General features: G+C 43.3%; 1 protein-coding gene and 1 long non-coding RNA gene across 9 annotated transcripts in view; both read left to right on the top strand.

Moving 5' to 3' along the window:
* The window catches only part of LOC113425338 (uncharacterized), a 370,548-nt gene that overhangs the window by 191,643 nt on the left and 151,353 nt on the right, over positions 1–27,552 (top strand). The gene's annotated exons all lie outside the window — the stretch shown is intronic.
* Positions 1–27,552, top strand: part of CELF6 (CUGBP Elav-like family member 6) — a 150,676-nt gene that overhangs the window by 46,462 nt on the left and 76,662 nt on the right. For 2 of the 8 annotated variants that reach the window (XM_087972595.1, XM_026687447.2), the window contains exon 1: positions 16,407–16,762. The exons of the other annotated variants lie outside the window; for them this stretch is intronic. In XM_087972595.1, coding sequence (XP_087828721.1) covers positions 16,676–16,762 — 87 coding nt within the window. In that variant the 5' untranslated portion in view covers positions 16,407–16,675. Of the gene's footprint in view, positions 1–16,406; positions 16,763–27,552 lie in introns of those variants that run through there. 8 annotated transcript variants of the gene reach the window in all.

Consider the following 27,552-nt stretch of genomic DNA (forward strand, 5'->3'; position numbering starts at 1 on the left):
ACATGTACTGTATAGATTCTATATGTATGAGGGAAGACTCTAAACTCACTATTAGGGTCCTTGTCTGAGAAGAAGGCGCCAAAGAACTGTAGTGGTGCAGTAATTCTACTGACTTCCAGCAGTTCAATCCTGACCGACTCAAAGTTGACTCAGCCTTCCATTCTTCCTAGGTGGGTAAAATGAGGACCCAGATTTGTGTGGTGGGGAATAGGTTGAGTCTGTAAACCACTTAGAGAGGGCAGTAAAGCACAGTGAAGCAGTATACAAGTCTAAGTGCTATTGCTATTTTTTTTTTATCCCCAGCATCTCCAGTGAAAGCAGTGACTGGAGCCCCATGCATCTCGCAGTTTGCAGAGGCTGAAAAATGAAATGCTTCTAATCTCTAAATTAAAGAATCAAGTAGTAGGGAATGGGTTCTATGACCTGTTGCAGACAGTGTAAAAATGGGTGGAAGGAATTGCCTTGTTCGCAAAGGGGAGCTTTCTTTCCGTTCAGTGAAAAATAAGAATAACCTTTTTTGTTCAGGTGGTTCTATGAATGGTTGGATTAGTGCTTTTGAACCAGTGATGAAACTTGCTTTGATGGGTGCTTGGGTACCAGGAGTCTGATATTGAAGAAGAGAATAATATGAAAGGTGTGGTCGCCCTCACTAATGTTGTTGGTCACCCAAGCTATGCAGAAGAGAAGTAGCAGTTGTCGGGAGGTCTTTCCAAACATCCTTCTCTTAGCTACAAGATCAAAAATAAATGCCCCTTCTTTCCATTTAAAAGAAAAGAAAAGATGGTGTCTTAAGCCTAATACTCAGTTAAACCCATTTTAAGACTTTTGTCCATCTAAATAGGGACATATGTGCAAAGCCCGACTTAACTCTCAAGCTAACAAAAGCTATAGTCCTATCTCCATCCTATATATATATATATATATATATATGGATAGGGAACATATTTCTTCCATCCTTTCGGAATAGAATTTGGCATGACTCAATGAAACTGAGGCTGTGGATACACTGCAGACACACACAAAAGCAGAGCTTCACACTGCATGCATTTATGGCAGTTAATGGACGGATGCTGCTATTCTTTTCAATTATCTGGAAACCATATTCAGAGTAATTGTGTGTCCAAGCATCACAAAACCAGGGAGGTTTAAAAGAATTGTGTTGAACAAGCCATAATGGACCATCTCTCATAGCCTGCTCATTCAAAACGGGTCCACATATTATATAAAGCCAAAGAAAGCCCAACAGATCACACGCGCGCGCACACACACACACACACACAGAGGTTCCTCACACAGTGTGTCACTGAATTTTATTTCCTGCCTTTTCTCGTGTCTTCAGGACACCTGATGTGAAGATGCAGGACAACCAAGAAGATGGAGTTTTGATTTGATTCAGTAATGCTGGCCTGACATTTCTATGCGGTTCAGATTTTTTTTCACTTTAAAACATATGGTCTTTCAAACGGTAGCCAGGGTTAAAAGACAAAGAGATAATTGAAAAAAATGCTGGGCAGTACAGTGTAATCCATCTTCATCCGTGGATTTGGTTCGCTATATATTTGTGTTAGTAATGTCACTCTAATGCTAAAAGGCTGGCCAGGAGCTCCGGCAGAATGTTGTTTTCAGCACCACGGACAGCAGCCTCGTTTCCAAGCTCTTTTCGGGGAAACCAACGTTGGCCAATTTCAAGGCACACAATGGACGACGGATCAGCTTGTTTGATGGCTTCAGTTAGAATTGGGTGCACAAAAGCAGCTGTCTCTATTGTCACGGATGTGTAGCTTGGCAACAGGTTTTAAGAATCCACCAGGTTGGTGGGAAGAGCCATGAGTTTGTCCATGGAAGTTAAGAGTTAATTTAATGGGATACTTCCAAGGGAGAATCTATGCCTTGTTTTGCATTGGAAACAACAAAGACCCTTGTCTTGTGGTTAGTCTCTAAGAAGCCACGGGACTGTTACTGGGTTTAGGAAATGTCAGGTCACCGAATGTTGTGAGGATCTAGTCACCCTTACACTAATTACAGAGGCGAACAATTCTACCCTGGCCATGCTAATGAATTGGAAACGGGACTTGGTGTACCATGAAGTGACTCAAGCAATCATTTCTAGAAACAAAATTCAGCCTGGGGGAATACCTCATTTGAGTGATGCATAAACATTGAGGGTTAGGAGTTTTGTTTTTTTTAAAAAAAAAAATACACATACAAAAAAATAAATTCTCCTCTCTTTCTAAGGGCCCTTTAAAAAAATACGACAGAATGAGAAAAGGGCAATTGAATTCTTTTTTAAAAAAAAAATATTCAGATGCAACACGGACAAAGGCCATCCCCAGTTGGAAGCAGTAATAGGATGGCCTTGGTAGCTCCTGATTAAAACATGTCTTGTTAGTAGGGGATTATGGAAAGACGGCGACTGTAAACCTTGTCTGTTGCTGATTAACTACAATGGAGATTTCGTAGCGCTGCCAAAGGGGACAACTGCCTGTCTCATTAGGACTTGCAAAAGTGCTTGTTTTTACTGTAGCATATCCAAGGCTTCTACTAATTGGAATTATTGTTCATTTGTTTATATAACAACCTTAAGTGCAAGCTCTTCATCACATCTTATAGATGGGAGAATCCTGGCTATCCAAATCTACATCTTCCAGTAATTTTTTTTTTGTTTTTTTGCTTTTTAAATGTACCCAAATTCCAGCCAGGAACTTAGGCCTTCCTGGCAACCGGATCAGATGAAGAGCTGGGCTTTGCCAAAAAGGAAGAGAAGGAAGATTTATGAATGTTATGTCTAGAGGCCAACTCCTTGGATGTGGCTGTCATTATTCTCTAATCCTGTCCACTGTAAAAAAAAAAAAAAAAAAGACAGAATAGCCTAAAATCAATAATCAATCATGAGTTTGGAAAGAGTTGTGGCAAGATAGGCTTAGGCTTAAATCTATCCACCTGCTTTAGAGTTTAGTAGTGTAGAATTCTACTGTTATTTTTTTTATTTACTTAATTTCCCCCCTTCCACTTGTATTATTTTTATAAATAACTCAAATCTGTGAACGTACCTAATATTCTGTCCTCCTCTTATTTTCTCCACGACAATAACTTTTTGAGGTGGGCGAGGCTGAGAGAATGACTGACCCCAAATCAACCCAGCTGGCTATTATGCCTAAAGCGGGGCTAGAATTCACAGTCTCCTGGCGATTGGCCCAAAGTCACCCCGACTTTCATCCTAGCCCCGTTTCAGTGGGACTGGAACTCCCACTTTTCCTGGTTACTAGCCCAGTGCCTCCACCACTGGACCAAACTGGGGAATGCAATCTTAAGAGGCCTTAGTAAAGAGACAAAACTTCCATTTACTGGGAACATTTGTTCCAGTTCTTCTCTAGCAGTCAATCTATATTGTGCAATATTGGGTGTAGTTCTAAGTGCCCATCAGGGTGGCAGGAAGAGGGGTGAGGCTAAAAGCTATCTCCAATGAGAAACTGCCACGTTCCTTTGACCCACCTAGTACCCATGTAAGGGCAGGTGAGATGGAAACCAGCAGATCTCTGGCTATAGAAGGCCATTATGTAACCAGCCCAAGGCCGCCAAGCTACCCATCAGTTAATTTGAAAGGACAGGAAGAAGATACCTAGAGTTTTAAGCCCCAGAGAACAAGCTTCTGGTTTCTACGCACTGCTGTGAGTGATCAATGGTTGTGTGTGTTAGGTTTTATTCTTGTCTGCAGTAAAGACTCTAATCCAGCCAACTCATGACTAGCAGTCTTCTCCCAGGTCTATCCAAGAACTCAACTAAGGCTTAAACATCTGGCAATCTGTCATTTACTGTCATTTGCTGGGTGTGAAGTCTAACTTCCGTGTGCTGCTAAAATTAACTGTAAAGAGGATTTCACCGGGTTAATAGCTCCCTGGTTTAAATCTATTGTGTGAAGGGAACCAATCAGACTTAGCACTGAATGGGGATTTATACCCATAGCTCTTCTGTTCGCTAACCACTACACTCTGACAACACCTGAGTAACTCAAGCTACTAGGAAGTTCTCGGTTGCACAATAAAGTCAACACAGACATTTTTTTAACTCAGAGGAAAAGAAAGTTGCTTTAATAGATGGGCAGCATATACATTTAATAAAAAAAACCCAATACATAGCTAGTCAGATGCATTGAGATCCATTGCCTGCCCTTTATGGAATAACAAAATGACAGCGCTGGAAGGGACTGTGGAGATGTTCTAGTCCAACCCCCTACTCAAGCAAGTGACTCTATAACATTTCAGACAAGTGGTTGTCCAGTGTCTTCATAAAAACTTCCAGTGTTGGAGCAATTGCAACTTCTAGAGGCAAGTCGTTCCACTGATTAATTGTTCTCACTGTTGGGAAAATTTTCTCCTTAATTCCAGATTGCTTCTCTCCTTGATGAGTTTCCATCTATTGTTTCTTGTCTTGCCTTCTGTTGCTTTGGGGAATAAATTGATCTTCTCTTCTTGGTTGGCAGCCCCTCAAATATTGGAAGACTGCTATCATGTCATCCCTAGTTCATCTTTTCGGTTCTTAAGCAGAGATTCATGACTTTTGGGTGGGGGCAAAGGTCATGCTTTCCTTATAAGTGGTGGGCCACCCTGCATAGAGAACACACACACACACAAACAAACAAACACACACACACACATATACACCTGTTGCATTTTATTAAAATACAAAAGTTGTGGGTGCTTCATCACTGGAGGTTTTTAAGAAGAGACTGGACAGCCATTTGTCTGGAATTCTATATAGGGTTTCCTGCTTGAGCAGCGGGTTGGATTAGATGACCTTCGAGGTCCCTTCCAACTCTGTGATATTGTGCTATGTCACTCACCTCGAATTGCATAAGTTCCCCTGCTTGAGCAGGGGATTGGATTAGAACAGAATAGAGTCACAGAGTTGGAAGGGACCTTGGAGGTCTTCTAGTCCAACCCTCTGCCTCGGCAGGAAACCCTACACCACTTCAGACAAATGGTTATCCAATCTCTTCTTAAAAACTTCCAGTGTTGGAGCATTTGCAACTTCTGGAGGCAAGTTGTTCCACTGATTAATTGTTCGAAGTGTCAGGAAATTTTTATTAAAAAGATGTTGAGACTCTAGAAAAAGTGCAGAGAGGAGCAACCAGGATGATTAGGGGGCTGGAGGCTAAAACATACGATGAACGGTTGCAGGAACTGGGCCTGGCTAGTAGGTAGATAGATAGATAGATAGATAGATAGATAGATAGATAGATAGATAGATAGATAGATAGATAGATAGATAGATAGATGATAGATAGATACACACATACATACATACAGTAGATAGATATGGTAGGTAGGTAGGTAGATAGATAGAGAGGTAGATAGATAGATAGATAGATAGATAGATAGATAGATAGATAGATAGATAGATAGATAGATAGATAGATAGATAGATAGATAGATAGATAGATAGATAGATAGATAGATAGATAGATGAGATAGATAGATAGATAGATAGATAGATAGATAGATAGATAGATAGATAGATAGATAGAAAGAATACTTTATTGGCCAAGTGTGATTGGACACACAAGGAATTTGTCTTGGTGTAAATACTCTCAGTATACATAAAAGAAAAGAGACATTTGTCAAGAGTCGAGAATCATAAGATATGACCCTTGGTAGTCATAGGGTACAATAGCAATCAAATCATACTAGGAAACAGACAATATAAATTGTAAGTATACAAGTGACAAAGTTACAGTCATAGTAAAGAGAAGGAACAGGGGAGACATGATAGCAGCATTCCAATATTTGAGGAGCTGCCACAGGGAGGAGGAAGGGGTCAAGCTGTTTTCCAAAGCATCTTTGAAGGCCAGACAAGGAATATTGGCTGGAAACTGAACAAGGAGAGATTCAACCTGGAAATAAGGAGGAATTTTCTGACCGTGAGAACCATCAACCCATGGAACAGAAATTGCCCTTGGAAGTTGTGGGAGCTTCATCTCTGGAGGCTTTCAAGAAGAAGAAGAAATTTCTCCTTAGTTCTAGGCTGCTTCTCTCTTTGATCAGTTTCTTCTTCTTGATTAGGACTAGATCTTCAAGGTCCCTCTCAGCTCTCTTCTGAATTGAATTCATCGAGCCAACTCCCTTTCTCTTCCAGACGCTTCAAAAATCACAGTTTTGGGAGCCACTTTGAGAAGCGTTCTTGGGGGGGGGGCGCGACCCCAAAGCTTTTCCCCATAAAGCAGTTTTAAGCAATGCAAATCCAGCCCTGTTTGGAAACCACTTGAGATAGATCAAGCCCAGCGATTGCTCTCTCTCTTGCAAGGCAGGGAAGGCCTTTAATTGACTAGACAGTTCAAAGAGGCAATTAGAGCAGCGGTTACATTTCTGCCTCTCTTGCAATCATTTGCTGATTACATATGCAAAATATTTAACACGATTATTTATAAGGCAAGGCGAAGTTGGTTATTACGGGTTGCAGATAAGAGATCATCAGAGTTGGAAGGGATCTTGTAGGTCATCTAGTCCAACCCCCTCCCCCTCCCTACACCCTACACCATTTCTGACCAATGGCAGTCCAATCTCTTCTTACCCTCGACTTGCCCACCGCCGCTGAGCCCAACATTTCTGTTGCTAAACGAGACGTTTCATTCAGGGAGCTTTGCCCCATTTTATGACCTGTCTCATAACAGTTGTTCAGTGAATCACTCCTGTTGTTAAGTCAGTAACGTGGTCGTTAAGTGAATTTGCTCATCAGAAGGTCACAAAAGGGGATCCTTGGGACATTGCAACTGTCATAAACATGGGTCATTTGCCAAGCACCTGAATTTTGATCACATCACCAAGGTGATACTGCAACGGTCATAAGTGTGAAGTTATTGATAGCAGGGCCAAACCCAAAGTGGGCGGGACAGTCCAGCTACCCCCCACAGCTTTCCCTTCCTCTCTCCTTCCCTTTCTCCCTCCCTCTCTCTTCCTTCCTCCCTCCATTTCTCTCTCTCTCTCTTTTTCCCTCCCTCCCCCCTCTCTCCCTCTCTCCCTCTCCCTCTCTTCCTCGTTCCCTTTCTCTCTTTCTCTCTCTCTCCTTCTCCTTCCCTCCCCCTCCCTTCCTCCCTCCCTCCCTCTCCCTCCCTCCCTTTCTCTCTTTCTCCTTCTCCTTCCCTCCCTCCCTCTCCCTCAGTCCCTCTCTCTCTATCCTTCTCCTTTCCTCCCTCCCTTTCTCTCTCTCTCTCTCCTTCCCTCCCTCCCCCTCTCCCTCCTCTCTCTCTCTCTCCTTCTCTTCTCTCTCTCTCTCTCTCTCCACTGTGTCTTCTTCTGTTTCTCATGCCTTTTTTCTTCTCGTCTTCAAACTGACCGCCTGAACATGGAGGCCTTTCCCCATGAAGCTGAGGGCTGTAGGTGACCCATCCTGAGGCTGTTCCTCCAAGAGCCAAGCCCTGGGCTCGCTCTTCCCCTGGTCAGAGCAGACCTGCTTTTACACCCCTCTGAAGAAGAGCTTATATAACAGGCTGTCCCGGTGTGTGTGTGTGTGTGTGTGTGTGTGAGTGAGTGATTGTCGTGCACACAAGTACACACACTGCGGCCGAGAGACGCCTTGAGCAGAAGCTGTCTTTGGCAGTCCTGCTGGATGCCTCCGTTGCCGGGTGACGCCGAGAAACCCAACATTTGCCCTGCCCTGACCTCTCTGTTTATGTAATGGCCTTGCTTCCCCCTCCGACTTCCTCTCCTATCCATCTTCCTCTTCCAGACGGAGTCGACAGATCCTCCCTGCACCCCCTGACGAAAGGCAGAAAGGGAGACAGGACAGGGCAGCTCAAGCAAAAATAAAAGTAAAATAAAACCCCATCCTTCCTGTTGCTCTCTTCCCTGATCGGGAATAAAAATGGCCACGTTATTCCCTGGAATGCAGCAAGGAAAGCCAGGTGCACCTCTGACTTTCTCTCTCCTCCAGACCCTCCAGGGTGGGCAGCAGAAGACCTTAATTTGACTTAGAAATATTGGGATGAAAGAGTGGATAGGATGTGTAAATGTATATATGTATTGTCACAGTATTGTTCAATTAGTAATAGTATTGTGTATAAACGGAAAAACCCAACAAAGTGTTGGAAGGAAGGAAGGAAGGAAGGAAGGAAGGAAGGAAGGAAGGAAGGAAGGAAGGAAGGAAGGAAGAAAGAAAGAAAGAAAGAAAGAAAGAAAGAAAGAAAGAAAGAAAGAAAGAAAGAAAGAAAGAAAGACAGGCAGACAGAAAGACAGAAAGAAAGACAGACAGACTGACAGAAAGACAGAAAGACAGACAGAAAGAAAGACAGACAGACAGACAGACAGACAGAAAGAAAGAAAGAAAGAAAGAAAGAAAGAAAGAAAGAAAGAAAGAAAGAAAGAAAGAAAGAAAGACAGAAAGAAAGAAAGACAGAAAGAAAGACAGACAGACAGAAAGAAAGAAAGACAGAAAGAAAGACAGAAAGAAAGACAGAAAGAGACAAATAGAAAGACAGACAGAAAGAAAGACAGAAAGAAAGAAAGAAAGACAGAAGACAGAGACAGAAAGAAAGACAGAAAGAGACAGACAGAAAGACAGACAGAAAGAAAGACAGAAAGACAGACAGAAAGAAAGAAAGAAAGAAAGAAAGAAAGAAAGAAAGAAAGACAGAAAGACAGAAAGACAGAAAGAAAGAAAGAAAGAAAGAAAGAAAGAAAGAAAGAAAGAAAGAAAGAAAGAAAGAAAGAAAGAAAGAAGGAAAGAAAGATAGATTAGTCTTGCTTCCAACCTATCTCCCCTCTGTCGGGCTTTGTACTTCTGACAGCGGCTGTGTCTCAAAGTCAGGGCATCCTCCTTTTGCGACCTCCTGACCAGCATAGTCAACAGAGTTGGGGGTGAAGCCAGATTCACGGCACAGCTGGATTACTCACTGATCACTTGCAGCCCTCCACTTAAACAATGGCAGCAAAACTCCCCAAATGTTTCCCTCTGCCAGCTTGGCAATGCGGTTCATTTAGCTTTGGCTTCGAAAGGCTCCTTCGCATCCACTCTGAGCTTGGCTGTTACTTTGCAGAGGTTTCATTACCCAATTAGGTAACATCATCAGAGCGGATGGTGTTACCCTAGTAACCACGGCGCCGTGAGGAGGGGGGGGTGCCGTGGTTAGAGTGCAGTATTGCAGGATGACTCTGTCGACTGCCAGCAGTTCGATTCTGACTGGCTCAAGGTTGACTCAGCCTTCCACCCTTTCGAGGTGGGTAAAATGAGGACCCCGATGGTGGAGGGCAAGAGGCTGACTCTGTAAACCGCTTTGAGAGGGCTGGAAAGGACTGTGAAGCCGAATATAAGTGCTATTGCTATTGCTATTTATTCCTTCCTTCCCTAGCGGGGTGATTTTCCTGAAACACCCGTTCTCTTGCCTCCGATTGAATGAGAAAGGATAGTGGGGGGAAAGATAATTGTTTGGCTTAGCACCGTGTTTTTTCATAACGCGGCACTCTTCACTCTCCTCCTGCTGGTTAAAAATTCCAGGCTTTTCGTTTGGATGACAATGCAGCTTAAACTCACACACACACACACACACACACACACACACCAATGCCTATTCTGTCCTGTCCAATAGAGACACTGTGTTTTGAGACCTTATGGAGGGTAAAGGGGGGAAAAAATAAAAATAAACTGGAGCTGGCACTCAGTAGCCCAGTTTTCTTTTTTTGGCAGAGAACCAATCCCCGAAAATGCTTAACATCATGATTAATTTGGGAAGGGAGGAAGGCAGTGATTATGCATGTTCTCAGTTTCCTAGGATACTGGGGAGGAATTTCATTTTAATCTTTATTTTAGAAACCCGCCTGGTGGCATGAAGTTATCTTTCTTTTTCTCCTGGTTATCTTTCTTTCTTTCTTTCTCTTTTTGCTTTTTGTTTTGCCACATTTTTTAAAACAGACTCTCTCTCCATTCCGAGGCCTTCCAGGTGGGGCTCAGGGGCTTTGGATCCATTTGAGCAACTTTCTAGGGCTGGTGACCCCCTCCTGCCGTTTGGAGAATACAGGTAGTCCTCATTTAGTGACCATTCAAAGATACGATGCCATGGGCAAACTATAGAGCAGTAGCTGGATACCCGTGCTTTGTGACGAAACTTTGTAGCAGAAGTTTGGTTCACAATCCATTGGCTCAGTGGTGGTTGGTGATTGAAACACATAAGGGAATATCGCTCCCGCCGCCTTGAGTCCGGAAGCAGTTCCATAGGTGGAAGGCATAGACATTTTAGGTGAGGTAGCAGCGTTTAGTACCATAAGGAGCCCCAGGCCTCTCCTGAGTTTGGTCTGCCAGTTTGAACTGAGGTAACAGAATGTGAGGCAACTGGCAGTTGGAACAGAGTTCTTTTCAGGTGGGGAGGGGGAGTAGAACTCCTTAGCATCAGAGCGTGTTAATTGCTGCATAAGAAATACTAATGAAATACTAATGATCCAATGGTCATTTTGAAAAACCCTTTCATAGCAAGCAGTCGTAAGTGTGAAAAATGGTCATAAGTCACTTTTTTCAGTGCCATTGTAGCTTTGAATGGTCACTCCACACAAGCAAAGTACCAGCAAAGGAGGGGGAAAAAACTCCAGAGACGTTCCTGAGACAGGAAGTCTAGTCCTGCCAAGAATGTAATAAGGGTTAACGGAGAGGCAGTTTTTGTCAGCAACACCAGAATGTTTCCTTCCTGCCTTCCGTACAGGATTAGGCCAGTAATTTCTTCTAATTACTGGTTCTCCGAACTTCTTAGAATGTTAACAACCGGTTCTAGCGAATAGGTGCGAACCTGTAGAATCCCACCCCTGCTATAAAGGATGATTCTATTCATTGGCTCAAAAAACATAATTCATAGAACTGTTGCTAGCAACATGGGCTTATATATATATGCTATTCAGCTTTGTTTGGGTAGTTGTGCTTTTAAAGTTGTAGCAACGTTTCGGCAGAATCTCATCTACCATCATCAGGCTTCTGTATTGAAACATTTTTTTCTGTATTGAAACATTGCTACAACTTTAAAAGCACAACTACAATGATGTGGGAAAATACCCGAACAAAGCTGAGTACCATACACGTAAGTACCCGCGAAAACTTAAGAAAACAAATATATATATATGGTATTCAGCTTTGTTCGGGTATTTTCCCACATCATTATAGTTGTGCTTTTAAAGTTGTAGCAACGTTTCAGCAGAATCTTACGACTGTTGCAGCATCCCCACAATCACGAGAGGCCAGGCGAGGAGATACGTGCCTCGATGTGAGTGATGTTGAATTGGCCACACCCAGCCAGTCATATTACCACCAAACCACGCCCACCAACTGAGCCACGCCCACAGAACCGGTTGTTAAAAAAAATTGAATCCCACCCCTGCTTTATAGTAAAGGCAGAGAACATCGGCACAGATTAAATCCAGATATGTTCCGTGATGACTTCCATGCGTGTATAAACCGGAATTCCTTGAGGCATCTTCACCCACTAGTTAGTTTCAAATTGAAATTCTTGCAGTGGGATTCTTGCAACCTGAGATTCTACCACTTGGCCTGATGATGGTTTGAAAATCGCGGTGTCTCTTATCTCCAGCTCTCTTTACCAAGACCTCCCTCCAACACATTACAGGACACATGAAGAGACAGAGATGGTAGATGGATCCTCCCCTCCCCATTTGAGCCAGATATTGGTCCATGCCAGGAAGCGTATTTAGACAACTGCCTTCTGTTGCAGAACTTCCTGCTCAGGCTGGGTATATAGGAGATAATTTTCCATACTGGATCCTTCATACTTCGTTTCAGGTTTTTCCCTGTAGCTCCTGTGGTTTCATCTTTTTGCTCGTCTAACAGCAGGACCTGGATTTTCAGCCTGGCATTTGGGCTAATTCTCTGCAAATTCAAGTGGGGGGAAAACAAAGCAACTCTGGATATTATTAAGGGCATTGCCAAGATTTCTCCAAGGAATCAGAGCAGGCCCAGTGGCTCCCGTTCATTAATTAAATCAAATGATATCTATTTCATTATTTGTGTGCATCTCCTAACTTCAGTTCTGAAATTGAAGTTACCAAAACCTGCCTTTCTTTTATCTTGGCTCTTGACTGGGATTTCCCAACTTCCATGTATGGACTTCAACTCCTACAATTCCATGGCCATCGTAGCCATTGCTGATAATTCTGGGAATTGGAGTCCACTCCAATTGCCAAGGCTGCTCTACATCCTTTGGGTGACTGGCATCCTTCTGCCCATCTATGCCACATGGGCATCACTCTCGATGGTTTTGCCTAAATCTGTTTTCTAAAGCCGTAGAAGTGAACGTTGCAGTAGAACAAATCAGAGCAGCAACTTTAAAATTGGTGGACTTCTCCTCCAGCAAAGGAAGGAAGGAAGGAAAGAGAGGGAAGGAAGGAAAAAAGGAAGGAAGGAAGGAAGATGGAGAGAGAAGGGAGAGAGGAAGAAAGGAAGGAAGGAAGATTGAGAGAGAAGGGAGAGAGGAAGGAAGGAAAAAGGAAGGAAGGAAGATGCAGAGAGAAGGGAGAGAGGAAGGAAGGAACTAAGATGGAGAGAGAAGGAAGGAATGAAAGAAGGAAGGAAGGAAGGAAACAGAGAGAGGGAAGGAAGGAAGGAAGGAAGGAAGGAAGGAAGGAAGGAAGGAAGGAAGGAAGGAAGGAAGGAAGGAAGGAAGGAAGGAAGGAAGGAAAAGGAAAAGGAAAAAGGAAGGAAGGAATTTGGAGAGAGAAGGGAGAGAGGAAGGAAGGAAAAAGGAAGGAAGGAAAATGGAGAGAGAAGGGAGAGAGGAAAGAAGGAAGGGAGATGGAGAGAGAAGGAAGGAAGGAAGGAAGGTAGAAAGGTAGGTACTGGCTAACATAGCTTAGTGATTTTTTGTGCTTACAACCATTGTAGCATCCCCTTGGTCATGCGATTTACGTTCACATGCTTGACAACGGACTCACATTCATGACAGTCCTGTGAACAACTTTTGCAACCATCTGACAAGCAAAGTGAATGGAGAAGCCCGGTTCACATAACCACCATGTTACTAGTCTAAGAACCGCAGCGATCCACTTAATGCGCACAATGAGAAAACTCACAAAATGGGGCAAAACTCACTGAACAAGTTTCTCACTTTAACAACATGAAATTTTGGGCTGAGTTGTGATCCTAGGTTGAGGACCGCCCATAGTTTCACTGGGAACCCTTTTGGAGTTGAAAGCGATTTCCCGTCCTCTTGGTAGCCAATCAAAAGAAGGTCCGAGGTTGGTGTTAAGATGAAACTCAACGGTAATGAAGGCTGCGCTTCCTGCATTAAGCAACGCCAAAGACCCGCCGCCAAGGTTAAAAGCATTATATTTGCACCGGTTCAAGGCTGGGCAAAGGACAATGGGAACAGATGCCTGCATTTAAATCAAAGAGCAAATAAGACCTTTTTCTTCCTCTTTAGATAAAGTGGCCTCTAGAGGAAAGAAAATGGTTCTGGAGTGTGGAAAAATAAAATAGCGGAATTCTAAATTTGCCACCAAGGTTTCAGGTATGAATTCCTGTCTGTCAAAAGTAACTGGGTGTGTGTGTGTGTGTGTGTGTGTGTGTATTGATTCATCTTTAATGGATTTTTAAGAAGAAAGAAAAATTATGCAAAAGAAGTGATGGAATGAGGGTGAGGATAGAAAGAGGGAGTGAGAAACATCTGCATCTCTTGGAAAAAAAAAAATTAGCTTTACCTAACACACACACACACACACACACACACACATTGGTTAAAGTTTTTAGAGCTGCGTTCCTGAGATGTGTTTTGTTGAGTTCGTTTTTGTGCACATGGGTGGCTTAGTGTGTGTGTGTGTGTGTGTGTGTGTGTGTGTGTGTGTGTGGTTGAATGAGGTCTCTTTGGCCAGTACACAGTTCACAAATATGGTCCAATGGAACACAGGAACCAGGAAAAAGATCAAGGGCCACAGAAATTGTGCGTTCTACCCCTTCGGATGCCCTCTCTGTTCCCATCTTCCTGGTCTGGTCTCCATCCCCACACCCTCCTCCCCTTCTGCCAACTCCAGAATCAGATAACAGATAACAGATAACAGATAGAGTTGGAAGGAACCTTGTAGGTCATCTAGTCCAACCCCCCACCCAAGTGGGAGACCCTACACCATTTCTGACAAATGGCAGTCCAATCTCTTCTTGAAAGTCTCAAGTGATGGTGCTCCCACAACTTCTGAAGGCAACTTCTGTTCCATGGGTTGATTGTTCTCACTATCAGAAAATTCCTCCTTATTTCCAGGTTGAATCTCTCCTTGTTCAGTTTCCATCCATTATTCCTTGTCTGGCCTTCAAGTGCCTTGGAGAATAGCTTGACGCCCTCCTCTTCTCTGTGGCAGCCCCTCAAATATTGGAAGGCTGCTCTCCTGTCTCCCCTGGTCCTTCTCTTCACTAGACTAGCCAAGCCCAGTTCCTGTAACCATTCTTCATATGTTTTAGCCTCCAGTCCCCTAATCATCCTGGTTGCTCTTCTCTGTACTTTTTCTAGAGTCTCAACATCTTTTTTGTAATGTGGTCCCTTTTGTTGTTGTTGTTGTTGTTAGTTGTGAAGTCGTATCTGACCCATTGCAACCCCATGGACAATGTCCTTCCAGGCCTTCCTTTCCTCTACCACCTTCTGGAGTCCATTTAAGCTCACGCTGACTGCTTCCGTGACTCCATCCAGCCACCTCCTTCTCTGCTGCCCCCTTCTTCTTCTATTGCCCTCCATCGTTCCCAGCATTCAGCTCTTCTCCAGGGAGTCCTTCCTTCTCATGAGGTGGCCAAAGTCTTTTGAGTTTCATCTTTGGGATCTGGCCTTTTAAAGAGCAGCCAGGGTTGATCTTCTCTAGAACTGACCAGTTGGATCACCTTTCAGTCCGAAGGACTCACAGGATTCTTCTCCAGCACCATAATTCAAAGGCCTCCATTCTTTGACACTCAGCCTTCCTTATTGCCCAACTTTCACAGCTGTACATTGCAACTGGGAAAAATCATAGCCTTGACCCTACGCACTTTTGTTGGCAGGGTTACAATTATTAGGGTTAAAATTAAAATTAATGTTATGCTTAAAATCCTCCAGCGGTATGTGGATCGAGAACTACCAGAAGTACAGGCTGGGTTTCAAAGAGGCAGATGAACTAGAGATCAAATTGCTAACATATGCTGGATCATGGAGAAAGCTTGAAGAAAACATCTACTTCTGCTTGATTGACTATGCTAAAGCTTTTGATTGTGTGGATCACAACCAATTGTGGCAAGTTCTTAAAGAGATGGGAGTACCAGACCATCTTATTTGTCTCTTGAGAAACCTACATGGGGGTCAAGAAGCAGCAGTGACAACTGGACGAATCCCTAAAGAAGACCAAATGGTCATCTCCATTTGGTAGTCTCAAAACATAGGCAGGTGTAACATCTGCCCAGCCCATCTCAGGTTTCTCAAATGGGCATTTCCTGGAACCAGAATTGGGAGAGGGGAAATAGATTTTAAGATGAGGGGTAGGATTAGAGGCTCTCAGTCCTTCTAATCTAGACTAGGCCATCTAAGGTAGGTTTAGGTCTAATTAAAAAGTTGGTTGTAACTCAGGGAGATCATGTAGAAACCAGGGTTGGAGACAGAAAGAGAAGGAAGAAGGAAAGCAGACAGAAGGGCAGAGGGAAAGAGAAAAAGAGAGGGAGAGAGGAGGAGAGAAAGAGAGGGGAAAGGAAAGAAAGAGAAAGAAAGAAAAAGAAAAGGAGAGGGAGAGGAGAAAAGGAGAAAGAGAGTATGAGAGAGAGAGAAGAGAGAAAGAAAGAGAGAGGGAAAAGAGAGAGGAAAGTGAGAGGAAGGAAGGAAGAGAGAATGAGAGGGAGAAAAAGAAATGGTAACTATGAGAGAAGAGAACAAAAGAAAGAGAAAGAGAGAGAGAGAATGAAAGAGAAAGAGAAGAAAAGAGAGAGGGAAAGTGAGAGGAAGAAAAAAGAGAATGAGAGGGAGAAAGAGAGGGCGTATGAGAGAGAGAACAAGAGAGAGGAAATGAGAGAGAGGGAAAGTGAAAGGAAGGTAGAAAGAGAGGATGAAAGGCAGAAAAAGAAACGGTAAGTATGAGAGAGAGAGAATAAAAGAAAGAGAGAGGGAATGAAAGAGAAAGAGAGGAAATGAGAGAGAGGGAAAGTGAGAGGAAGTTAGAAAGAGAGGATGAGAGAGAGAAAACAAGAGAAAGGGAGAGAGAGGGAATGAAAGAGAAAGAGAGGAAATGAGAGAGAGGGAAAGTGAGAGGAAGAAAAGAAAGAGAATGAGGGAGAAGAAGAGAAAAGAAAGAGAGAACTAGAGAGAGAGAGAGAATGTGAATGAAAGAGGGAAGGAGAGAAAGAGGGAATGGAGGGGGGGCTTTCCCTCCTCCAACGGAGCCAGCTGCTGCTCGCCGCTGGGCCACGCCGGGTGCGCTCTTCCCCACGCCCACTCTCCCCCCTCCCCCACCCCTGCCAGGCGCTGACACGGTGATGTATTCAGCAGCACAGCCAGCTCACTGTCTCCGTCTGTGTGCGCGTCTGTGTGCGAGCGTGTGCAAGTGTGTGTGAGAGCGTGTCTGCGTGTGTGTGAGAGAGAGAGAGAGAGAGAGAGGGAGAGAGAGAGAAAGTGAGCGAGTGTGTGGGCGCCTATGTGCCTCTGTCTCCTCTCGCTGACTCCGAAAAGCAGCGGTGGCAGCCGAAGGAGCTCGGGACCATGCAGCTGCCCCAGCTCCTGGTCCCCCCTCCCAGCCGGGTCCCCCTTGTTTGGATGCCCTCCGGCTCCAACTTCCTCTGTGTCGAGGTAAGCTCCGGCTTTTTGTGGCTTCCTCCTTCTCTCTCTGCCTTTGTCTGTTTCTCTTGTGGCCTTTGTCTGGAATCCGAAGGCGAGCCCAGCCAACCCAACCCAACCCAACCCAACCCAACCTTCCTTCCTTCCTTCCTTCCTTCCTTCCCTCCCTCCTTCCTTCCTTCCTTCCTTCCTTCCTTCCCTTCCTTCATTCCTTCCTTCCTTCCTTCCCCATCGCTCTCCTCTCTTCCCTCCCTCCCTTCTTCTTCTCTTCCTTCCCCATCAGCTTTCCTCTCTGCTTATTGGAGCCGCCTGCCCTTCCGCCTGGCATCAGGAGGAGATCTGCCAGGTGGCACAGCCCCTCTGGAGAGAACCTTGTCCAATTGGGGCGAGAACCACCCTCTCATGGGTGGGTGAGGGGTGGAGGGAGGATCCCACGAAAGGAAAAGGGAGGAAGAGAGGTTGGGACCCGCCAACCCGCCCTGGCAAATTGGCTGGGTGTTTAGGGGAGGAGATTGTCTTTGGATGCCGGGGATGGAGGATGCTAGCTGGCATGGCTCTCCCTCCCTTAAGCCGGACCCTCCACGAGCGAGCGAGGGAGGAGGGGGTGTCTGCCTGTATTGTGGGCCACATGTCTCCCTGAGTCCGTCTCCAGCGGGAGAAGGGGCCGATGTTTTGAATGCATGCTGGGTTTGCCATTGAGTATTTTTTTTTCCATTTATTTTTATTTTTTTGCACAGAGGTGGAGATCGGTCAGGTGTGGACGGTGGCAGCCACTTGGGGGAGGAGGAGGAGGAGGGGAGGGCATGTGGTGAGGCGAGCAAGAAGGGTCCTTCGGCCTTGGCTTGCTAGGATTGGCACGAGGGGAACAAGCCCCCTCCTGGGTGGGTGTGGCCGAGGCCAGGTCTCTCCCTCTCGAGTTAAAATGGAGGCCCTGGGAGTTGAGATGGTTGAACCAGAGCTGCCACTCAGCTTCCCTGGACCACTCTGAACACCTCCTCCTCCTCCTCAGCTGGCATCTGCCAGCCCCACCCCCTGCCAGCCAGTCCCACGGGGAGGAAAGAGACGGGAGCTGGGAAGACGATGTGACTGAAGGGTGGAAGGGAAAACGGCAGGCAGGAAGTGGGTGCTCCAGAGCAAGTAACCCCTCTCGTCAAATCCATAGCAGTAGGGTGGGATCAGAAGAAGGAGGTTCGGGCATAGCCAGGGACAACTTTGGGGCTGTGCGATACCAAGGAAGAGTCAGGGGAGGGAATTAATTTTCCACAGTGGAATTCTCCTTTCCTTCCACATCTGTTTCGACCCCCTAAATCACTCCTTTCCCTCTCGCCATCTTCACTTCCATCCATATTGGATCCAACCTGATAGCCATTCCCACAAAATTAATAATAATAATAAAAAGACCAGGAAGATTGAAACAGGCTTCCCATTTTAGTTTAGGACCTCTCTTAATTTTTGCAGTCAACCCCAAGATCCACGTCTCCGTTGAGTTTGTACCGAAATGTTGAGTTTGTACCTAAATGTTGAGTTTGTACCTAAACTTGGCTAATGTAAGGTTGGGTAAATGGTACTTCGGTGTCTTTGGTACCAATCTTAGTGGGTGGCAGTGAAAAAGGGTCTTTGTGGTTGAGCTATATAATACAATTTATTCATCTGGGCACCTGATGTCCTACGAAGAGAGTAACTGTGTTTAGGGATTTAGGTCTTGTGTGGACCCGGCTATGAATATGAATACAGGTAGTCCTTGACTTACGACCACCTGAGCCCAAAATTTCTGCTGCTAAACTTGAATAAAATGAAATGTTATTAATAAATGAAAGGCCCATTATATGACCTTTCTCCCCACGTTTATTAAGTGAATCGCTGCAAAGCGTCAACTCATAAAACAGTCCTGTGCCTACTTTTGAAGTTTGGCTCGAGACTCATGATTTAATTTGGGGAGGGGGGCGTGTTGCTGGGAATCCTGGCATTAAGTTAGTCACATGGTCATTAAGTGAATCCCAGGATGCTGCAACCATCCTAAATGTGAGTCAATTGCCAAGCATCTAAATTTTGTGACTGTGGGGATACCGCAACGGCTGCGAGTGCGAAAAAGGGGTCATAGCAAGTCACTTTTTCCAGTGGCGTTGTAACTTGGAGCGGTCACAAAATAAACAGTTGTAAGTTGAGGGCTGCCTGTAAGTTTTGCTGGGGCGTATTAGTTTGATGAATTTGCTGGCATCACTCTGGTTCGTGATTTATGTGCTTATAAAAAAAACCCAACCCCAGATATTCCAGCTGTCATTTGTATTGGCAGTCCCTATTACTACTCTATCGATCTGAAAACGACTCGTGTTTCATTTGTCCAAATATTAGCCAGAAAAGCAATGCCCTGTGTAGCTATTCCTCATAAACAATGACATTACTTTGTCCGTAACCTTGTGAAGCTTTGATATAAAATTGGCACCACGTTTCACAAACAATAGCTTCTTCTTCTTCTTTTTTAACTGATCCTCGTGTCAAATTTTAGGTCGATCCGTCCCAGACATCACTTCCCTTGCGTGCATGTTATTATGAGCCAATTTTGAGTGTGCAGCGGCTCCTACATGACATTTGCTCTGTTCTAATCACTGCCAAAGATTGTTGGAAGATTAGAAATCCAGTTCCAAGCTAGATACATTCTGATCAGGTAGGTCAGCTAAGAAAGAAGAGTTTGGGTGGCCTTTTGAGAGATGTAAGATTCAGGAATGAGATTGAGTGGGTCAAAGAAGCAACTTTGTGTATAACTTTGCTTAATAAGTGTATAGGGAATAACTGAGGGATCAACGAACTAAGAGCAGAGAACATCAAGAACTCATCTCAACTGTGAGCTACAGATGTTCTCCTTTATAGATAGCTGTTCTTAACATTTTCTTTCTTTGGTTCATGTGGACATTCTTTTCTGTTTTATGTAAGACCACACCGAGAGTCCTGCATCCAGTTTTGATCGCCACACTATAAAAAAGATGTTGAGACTCTAGAAAAAGTGCAGAGAAGAGCAACCAGGAGGATGAGGGGACTGGAGACTAAAACATATGAAGAACGGTTGCAGGAACTGGGCATGGCTAGTCTAGTGAAGAGAAGGACCAAGGGAGACATGATAGCAGTGTTTCAATTTTTGAGGGGCTGCCACAGAGAGGAAGGGGTCAAGCTATTTTCTGAAGGACCTGAAGGCCAGACGAGGAATAATGGATGGAAACTGAACAAGGAGAGATTCAACCTGGAAATAAGGAGAAACTTTCTGACAGTGAGAACAATCAATCCATGGAAGAGAAGTTGCCTTCAGAAGTTGTGGTGGCTTCATCCCTGGAGACTTTCAAGAAGAGATTGGATTACCATTTGTCACAAATGGTGTAGGGTCTTCTGCTTGGGTGGGGAGTTGGACTAGATGACCTACAAGGTCCCTTCCAACTCTGTTAATCTAATTTAAATCTAATGTGCAAAGTAAATTCATACAGCACATAGGGCCATCACAAACGTTTAGCCTTGAGAGGTATGGAAATAACACCCTTTGTACAAAGCAAACCATGGGGCTTAAATTCCCAGAGACAATGGGGAAGGCTGGAGTGAATAAAATATGGACTTAGTCTATCCAGCTCTTCTTGTGTCTTTAAGCTTTCCCTTGGCTCCAGAGATGTCGAAGAAAAATGGCTTAGGAAAGGGAAAGGATGGTCTTGGTCAACATCTCCTCATCTGCTCAGTCTGTCCCATCCCAACTCATTATGTCTCCAAGATAGACTGCCTAGATGAGCCAGGTGTCTGCAGAAAAACATCTGGAGATAAGATATTGGGTCCATCACATTTGGACCTTCTAGATAAGCGACATAGGGGTAGGATTTGAGGGACCAACAGTGAAAAGACCAGGTCCATCATGTCTTCGTCATAGATATATTCTCCAGAGAGAAGCACAGTGATAGAATAAGTCATGGGGAAAGGGGTGAGGTTACTAATAGAGGGTAATGATGTCTTGACTTCCTGTAAAACAGGATGAAGAAATATCTGGTCTGCAAGCAGCCATTGCTCTTCTAGTCTAAATTCCATCAGGAGGAAGAACAGGTGGGTTTTGCATTTTGGCAGGCCAGCTCAGATGTAGAAATTCAAGATGGGTGATTCCAAATTGCTGTGTATTGCATCTGAGAAGAACCTTGGGGCTTGGTTGACTGCAAGCTAAGTATGAGTCAGCAGTGTGAAGCAGGGATGAGAAAAGGGAGCAGAACCGAGAATGCTAGTGCTTCTTCTAGTTTGGTCAAATTCCACCTAAGATCATTGTATCCAGATTTGGGCCCTGGACTCAATGGGAAGGTTGACAGATGACATGTGTCAAGAAGAGGTGGTTTCACTACTGGTTGTAGAGCCTGGCATGTGAGCAGAAAGAGGTTGCATGGAGGTGAGCTCAATAGGGATACAGGAAACTGGATGCAGCAGTCAGCATCTTGGGATGGGACAGTGGTCTCCAGAAGAGGCTTTGGATATCAATGGTAGAGATGCATAAATGCTGAAGTTCTCTCAAGGCAGTGCTTTTTAAAGTCTGTTAAACTTTATTTATTTATTTGATATGTCAACCGCTTACAAGGTAATAGATATAAGTATAAACATGAGTAAGAATACAGGAAATAGGTACGAATAAATGGGGACAATAGGACAGGGATGGTAGGCACGATGGTGCACTTATGTACACCCCTAACTTCACGGATATAAGTTGTATTCTACTAAGTGATCTTAGAGTTAGGTTGCAGTCATTCAGACTATGAAATTTCCTGCAGCAAAAATCTGATAAATACCCAGGTCAAAGCTGTGTATGTGAAATGAATCCTGGAGGACAACTTGCCTAGTGTTGACATTCTGATCTCAGAATGTGCACCCTACATATATGTAACCAGGCAGAACACAAACATTGGTCAGGCCAAAACTTGTGGTTCATACCCCACATATTAAGCCATTATGTGGGAAATTCGTGGTTTGAAATTCACAGGTGTTGGTTGGCTTAGTGCACTAGATAACACCATCCATCACTCTCAGATTATAAATGTGGACAAAGAACCACAGAACAAGTCAATAGAATCTTCTTCTCCAACCCGAATCTTAGAAGGACTATAATTTCCAGAAATCCCAGACATCTGATCCAATTTGCCAACTTCTAGAAGATGGGAGTTAGTTGGGCACATATGGGCATCAAACTTTCAACTATAGGATGAGTCTTGTCGATGTTCACTTATGCAATCAATAATAATAATAGCAGTACATTTTCTCACTCATGCTTTCAAGAGGTGAGAACTAACACAATTCGTTTCTTTTTTTGTTGTTGTTATTCCTCCACATTGTTGTTAAGGACATTTATTGTTTCAGGGAAGAAATTCTTGAGTTCTCATTTTCACTTGTTGTACGTGCACCAGATGCTTAACTGAGTTACCAAATAAGCTCATTATACAGAGTCGAGAGAGTACATTGAATAATAAATGAAGAAAACAGGCTTAGTTTCCATCAAATGGAAGACACACACACCCCAAAAAAACCCACCCTAATCAAGCTTAAAACTTACCAGGTTTTGCATACAAGGTAGCTTATTTTAGCCACCGGGATTTTAACTAAACTGATATACGGTATATACCCAGTACAACATAATACAGGTGTTACAATTGGCAAGATGGTGGAATTCAAATATTGGTTGGAAAAAACTGTTGATTAGAAAAGGACCTTCTGCTTCCCTGCATGTATATTGTATCTTCATACCTCATTTAATACACAGGTACAATTCATCTTGTTTATTAATAGAGAGATAGAAAGGTTTCCTGGTGCTCTGTAGGGGAAGGAAGGAATGGCAGAATCTGGGGTTGGAGTTAAAAGAGGGATCAGCTTAGAATCTCGACATAGTCACAAGTGAATGAAATCCAACCTCCCTTGAATTCTGTTGACCCTTGTCTAACATTGAGCAGGGCTTAAGAGAATTGAGAGAATTCCTATCCATAGAAACAAATCAGTTTAATTGGACCTACACACGTGGAACCGATCTTTAGTGCCCTGGACAATATCGTCCAGGCCAAATGAACACCTGGATTGGAAAAACAAAAACCCGTGAACTTCAGACTTTGCAGATTGCGTCTCTGGCAATGAAAATTATTTAATGTAGATTAGTTATCCATTACGGTAATGCCCTTGTTAAGCACATATCATAATAGCCCTGGAAAGAACAGCAAAGAAATCCCAGCTCTGCATGTTTGCTAGTGAAGAGAGCTTTTCTTTGTTTTACTTAGTATTAATGCCCATCTTAAAAATCCATATAGCTGGGGGGAAAAAAATAAAGAAAAAAAAGCAGCACAAGAAGAGTCTTATAACAGAGGATGTCAGAGGCCTTTCGAAAGTCTCGTTACCAACCATTGTATATTTTACATCTGCCATTTGAAAGGAAGTGCAAAGAAGTCATCCTGTGCTTTGCCTTTAGAGTTAAAGCAATCTAACCAATTTTGGGCTGATTGAAGGGGGGGGCGGAAAGCTGGCTCTAATGAGATGGGAGATCACCAGAAACTGCCACAATTAGATTGGGGGGGGAAAATAGCCTGGAATGCACAACTATTTCTGCAGTATTGCTAAGAAAACATGGACGTGTAGAGGCAGTCAGTCAAAGTTGAGCTTGACTGAAAAAGACTTTACATTATATTTCAAAAGCAATAAGCACTTAGACTTATATACCACTTTGCAGGACTTTTAAGTGATTTACAGAGTTGGCCTATTGCCCCCAACCATTTGGGTCCTCATTTTACCAACCTCGAAAGATGGAAGGCTGAGTCTACCTTGAGCTGGTGAGAATTGAACTCATGGCAGTGGGCAGAGTTTGTCTGGCAATGCTGCATTCTAACCACTGGAAGGGAAGGGAAGGAAGGAGATAAATGGAGAGGTAGGAAAGAAGGAGGGAGGAAGGGAGGGAGGAAGGAAGGAAGGAAAATAGCAATAGCACTTAGACTTATATACTGCTTCACAGTGCTTTGCAGCCCTCTCTAAGCTGTTTGCAGATTGGCCTCTTGGCCCCGACCATTTGGGTCCTCACTTTATGGACATCGGAAGGATGGAAGGCTGAGTCAGCCTTGAGCCAGTCAAAATCAAACTCGAGACTGTTGTTGAATGCTGCATTCTAACCACTGGGAAGGAAGGAAGGAAGGAAGGAAGGAAGGAAGGAAGGAAGGAAGGAAGGAAGGAAGGAAGGAAGGAAGGAAGGAAGGAAGGAAGGAAGGAAGGAAGGAAAGGGAAGGGAAGGGAAGGGAAGGGAAGGATCAAACTCCAGTCTGTGGGCAGAGTTAGCCTGCAATACTGCATTCTAACTACTATGCCACCACTGCACCTTTAAAGCTTATTAGACAACCCCTAACCTGTTGGGTCATCCTTTCAGAATATATTTCCTGCCCCCCTCCCCACCAAAAAAACAGAGCGAGAATCACTTCTGACTTCCTTCCAGCTTTCCCATTGACTTTTGTTATAGGAAGCTGGGAAGGAGCATCAGAAATGACAATTGAATAACCACGGCTGTCCATGGAAGCGCCGTGGTGTTGAAGCAGGCATAACTTTGCCAAATATCAGTCCCACAACTGGTCCCAGATTTTGGACAGATTCTGTAAGTTAGCCCAATTTAAATAAGTTGTTTAGAAAATGATTGTTCTATGACGCACCATTTTGTCCAAGTGAAAGTTACAAACAGGAACAGGAGTTAATGGTAGATATAGATGATTGATAGAGATAGATAGATAGATAGATAGATAGATAGATAGATAGATAGATAGATAGATAGATAGATAGATAGATAGATAGATGTAGAGATAGAGATAGAGATTGATAGATGATAGATAGATAGATAGATAGATAGATAGATAGATAGATAGATAGATAGATAGGATGATGGATAGAGAGATAAATATAGAGATAGAGATAGATAGATAGATAGATAGATAGATAGATAGATAGATAGATAGATAGATAGATAGATACATGGATAGAGAGATAGATAGAGAGATAAATATAGAGATAGAGATAGAGATAGATAGATAGATAGATAGATAGATAGATAGATAGATAGATAATGGATAGAGAGATGATGGATGGATAGATAGATAGATAGATAGATAGATAGATAGATAGATAGATAGATAGATAGATAGATAGAGATAGAGATAGAGATAGAGATAGATAGATAGATAGATAGATAGATAGATAGATAGATAGATAGATAGATAGATAGATAGATAGATAGATGATAGATAGATAGAGGTAGAGATAGAGATAGAGATAGAGATGAGATTGATAGATGATAGATAGATATAGATAGATAGATAGATAGATAGATAGATAGATAGATAGATAGATAGGATGATGGATAGAGAGATAAATATAGAGATAGAGATAGATAGATAGATAGATAGATAGATAGATAGATAGATAGATAGATAGATAGATAGATAGATAGATATAGATAGAGATAGATAGATATAGAGATAGATAGATAGATAGATAGATAGATAGATAGATAGATAGATGATGGATAGAGAGATAGATAGATAGATAGATAGATAGATAGATAGATAGACAGACAGACAGACAGATAACAGATAGAAAGATAGATGATAGATAGACGGATGGATAGAAAGATGGATGGATGATAGAAAGATAGATAGACAGATAGATAGAGGTATAGATGGACTCAGAGAGAGAGCTGAGGGGAGGACTCTGAAGGGGGATGAGTTGCTATGTCCTATTTTTCTTTTAGCATATGGTTGGAGGTGGCTGTGCTTGTTTCCCAAACTCAAACATCCAGAGCTCTGCAATTCTTGTGCTGAAAGGAAGGGAAGGAGATATTTTGGATTGCGTTGAATGTCACGTAATTCTCTCTGCTTTGAGAAAGAGCTGCCCAGAATAGAAGCAGTTAAGATTGGACTCGTCGCTGTTTTTCCTCCCTCTTCTTCAGTATAAGCAATTTTCGTTTATAATACTTTAATCTTGCACACAGGGTGGGGGTATTTTATTGTCTCTGAGGACAGGTATAGAGGTGGTACATTTATCAGTACTCTGGGAGAAGAGCAATCAGCTCCCCAGTTCACAAGGGCTATTGGGAAAAGGCTGTGCCCTAACTAACTGAAAACCAGTGAGATTCTAAGGTGAAAGTAATGCAGCTGCTGAAAAAGTCTGTGCCTTTATCCTTTCAACAAATCTTGTTAAAGAAGGGCTCTGCGAGAATTTTGCTTTTGCTTGCTTAGTTGGGTAGTCAGAGTGACCATGCAAATGACCAGCTGTCTGCAAGGAATATAAATCCTTCCCTTCCCCACCATCCAGAGCTGAGGAAGCTTCTTGGATAAGAAGCAAAATGTCTTCCAAAAAATACCCCAAGAAAGTCCAGTTGCCTCTTGAAAAAAAGCACTTTGGGGTTCATCCTGTCAATAAATCTTGTTAAAGAAGGCTTTGCAAGAATTTTGCTTTTGTTTGCTTAGTTGGGTACCAAAAGTCTGGCAATTGGCTTCCCTTCTTCCTGGTCCTTATTCAATGCCTGGTTAGAGCTCTCAGCTTCTTGTCCCTTTGTTGGCCACCACTACCTCCATTCTTCCCTGTCCAAGGCTAGTAGTTAGGAGTCATGCTTGCCCATGGCAACCACATGTTAGGAGAAGATGCTAGCCAAACATCTTGGCAATGGATGGAGTGGAGATATCCATCTACTCTACCGTAGATATCCATGGTGAAGGATAAACGATCATTTCCTGATTCAAATAGCTATTTTGTGGCTTTAGGAAAGCATTTGCTTCTGGTTTTGCTAAACAGAATAACTGAGTTGGAAGGGACCTCAAGAGATCTTCTAGTCCAACCCCCTGCTTAGGCAGGAAGCCCTAGAGTCTATTTCAGATAAATGTGGTCCAATCTTTTCTTAAAATCTTCCTGTGTTGGAGTGGAACAACAATCAGTGGAACAACTTCTGGAGGCAAGTTGTTCCACTGATTAATTATTATAACCATCGGGAAATTTCTCAGTTCTAGGTTGTTTCTCTCCTTGATGAGTTTCCATCCATTGCTTCTTGTCCTGCCTTGGAAAATAGGTTGACTCCCTCTTCATTTTGGCAGCCCCTGAGATATTGGAAGACGGCTATCAGGTCAACCCTAGTCCTTCTTTTCATTAAACTAGACCTACCCAATTCCACCGATAAACTCTCACCGAATCCTCAGCTTTCCTGACCGATTATTATATTCCTGTGGTTTTTAGGCAAAGAGTCCAGATGTTTTAGGGATGATCTGTTGAACAGGTCATCCCTTCAACCTGATATAGATTCTATGGAATATTTTCACGGTCAATGACAACCAGCTGACCTGTTAAATAGGACCACCGTTTCCCTAAAGATTCAACAGTATCTTCCTTAAAATGCTGAAAACAAGTTTTTTTTTAAAAAAAAAAAGATTTGAATAATATCGCCAGTAGCAACCCTTCAGAGCTGATCCCTAAAGAATTAATTTGGCGAGTATAGTTTGAACGAAATGCAGGGTTATTCAATAAGGCCTGGTCTTTTTCTAATGCTCTCGTGTCTCATCTCCTTTCCTCGCCCAACATTCATTACTCCAACGAGAAGAATTATGAATAGGAGATGTCTTTCTCTCCCTCCTGAGAAGGAATTGTAAAAATATCCCAGCGATACAGATCACAGTGAAAACATAGGATCTCTCTAGTAAACGGCCGTGAAACAGCCTGTTCCTTGTCCCAATTAAAATCATGCCACAAAGACATCCGTCACTTCGGAACTCAAGATTCGTCCTTCTGCTGTGCTAATC

Source organism: Notechis scutatus, chromosome 11, assembly GCF_049901735.1.
Source record: "Notechis scutatus isolate UNSWTSFEM ecotype Mainland chromosome 11, rNotScu1.2, whole genome shotgun sequence".
In the NCBI taxonomy this organism is placed as follows: domain Eukaryota; kingdom Metazoa; phylum Chordata; class Lepidosauria; order Squamata; family Elapidae; genus Notechis; species Notechis scutatus.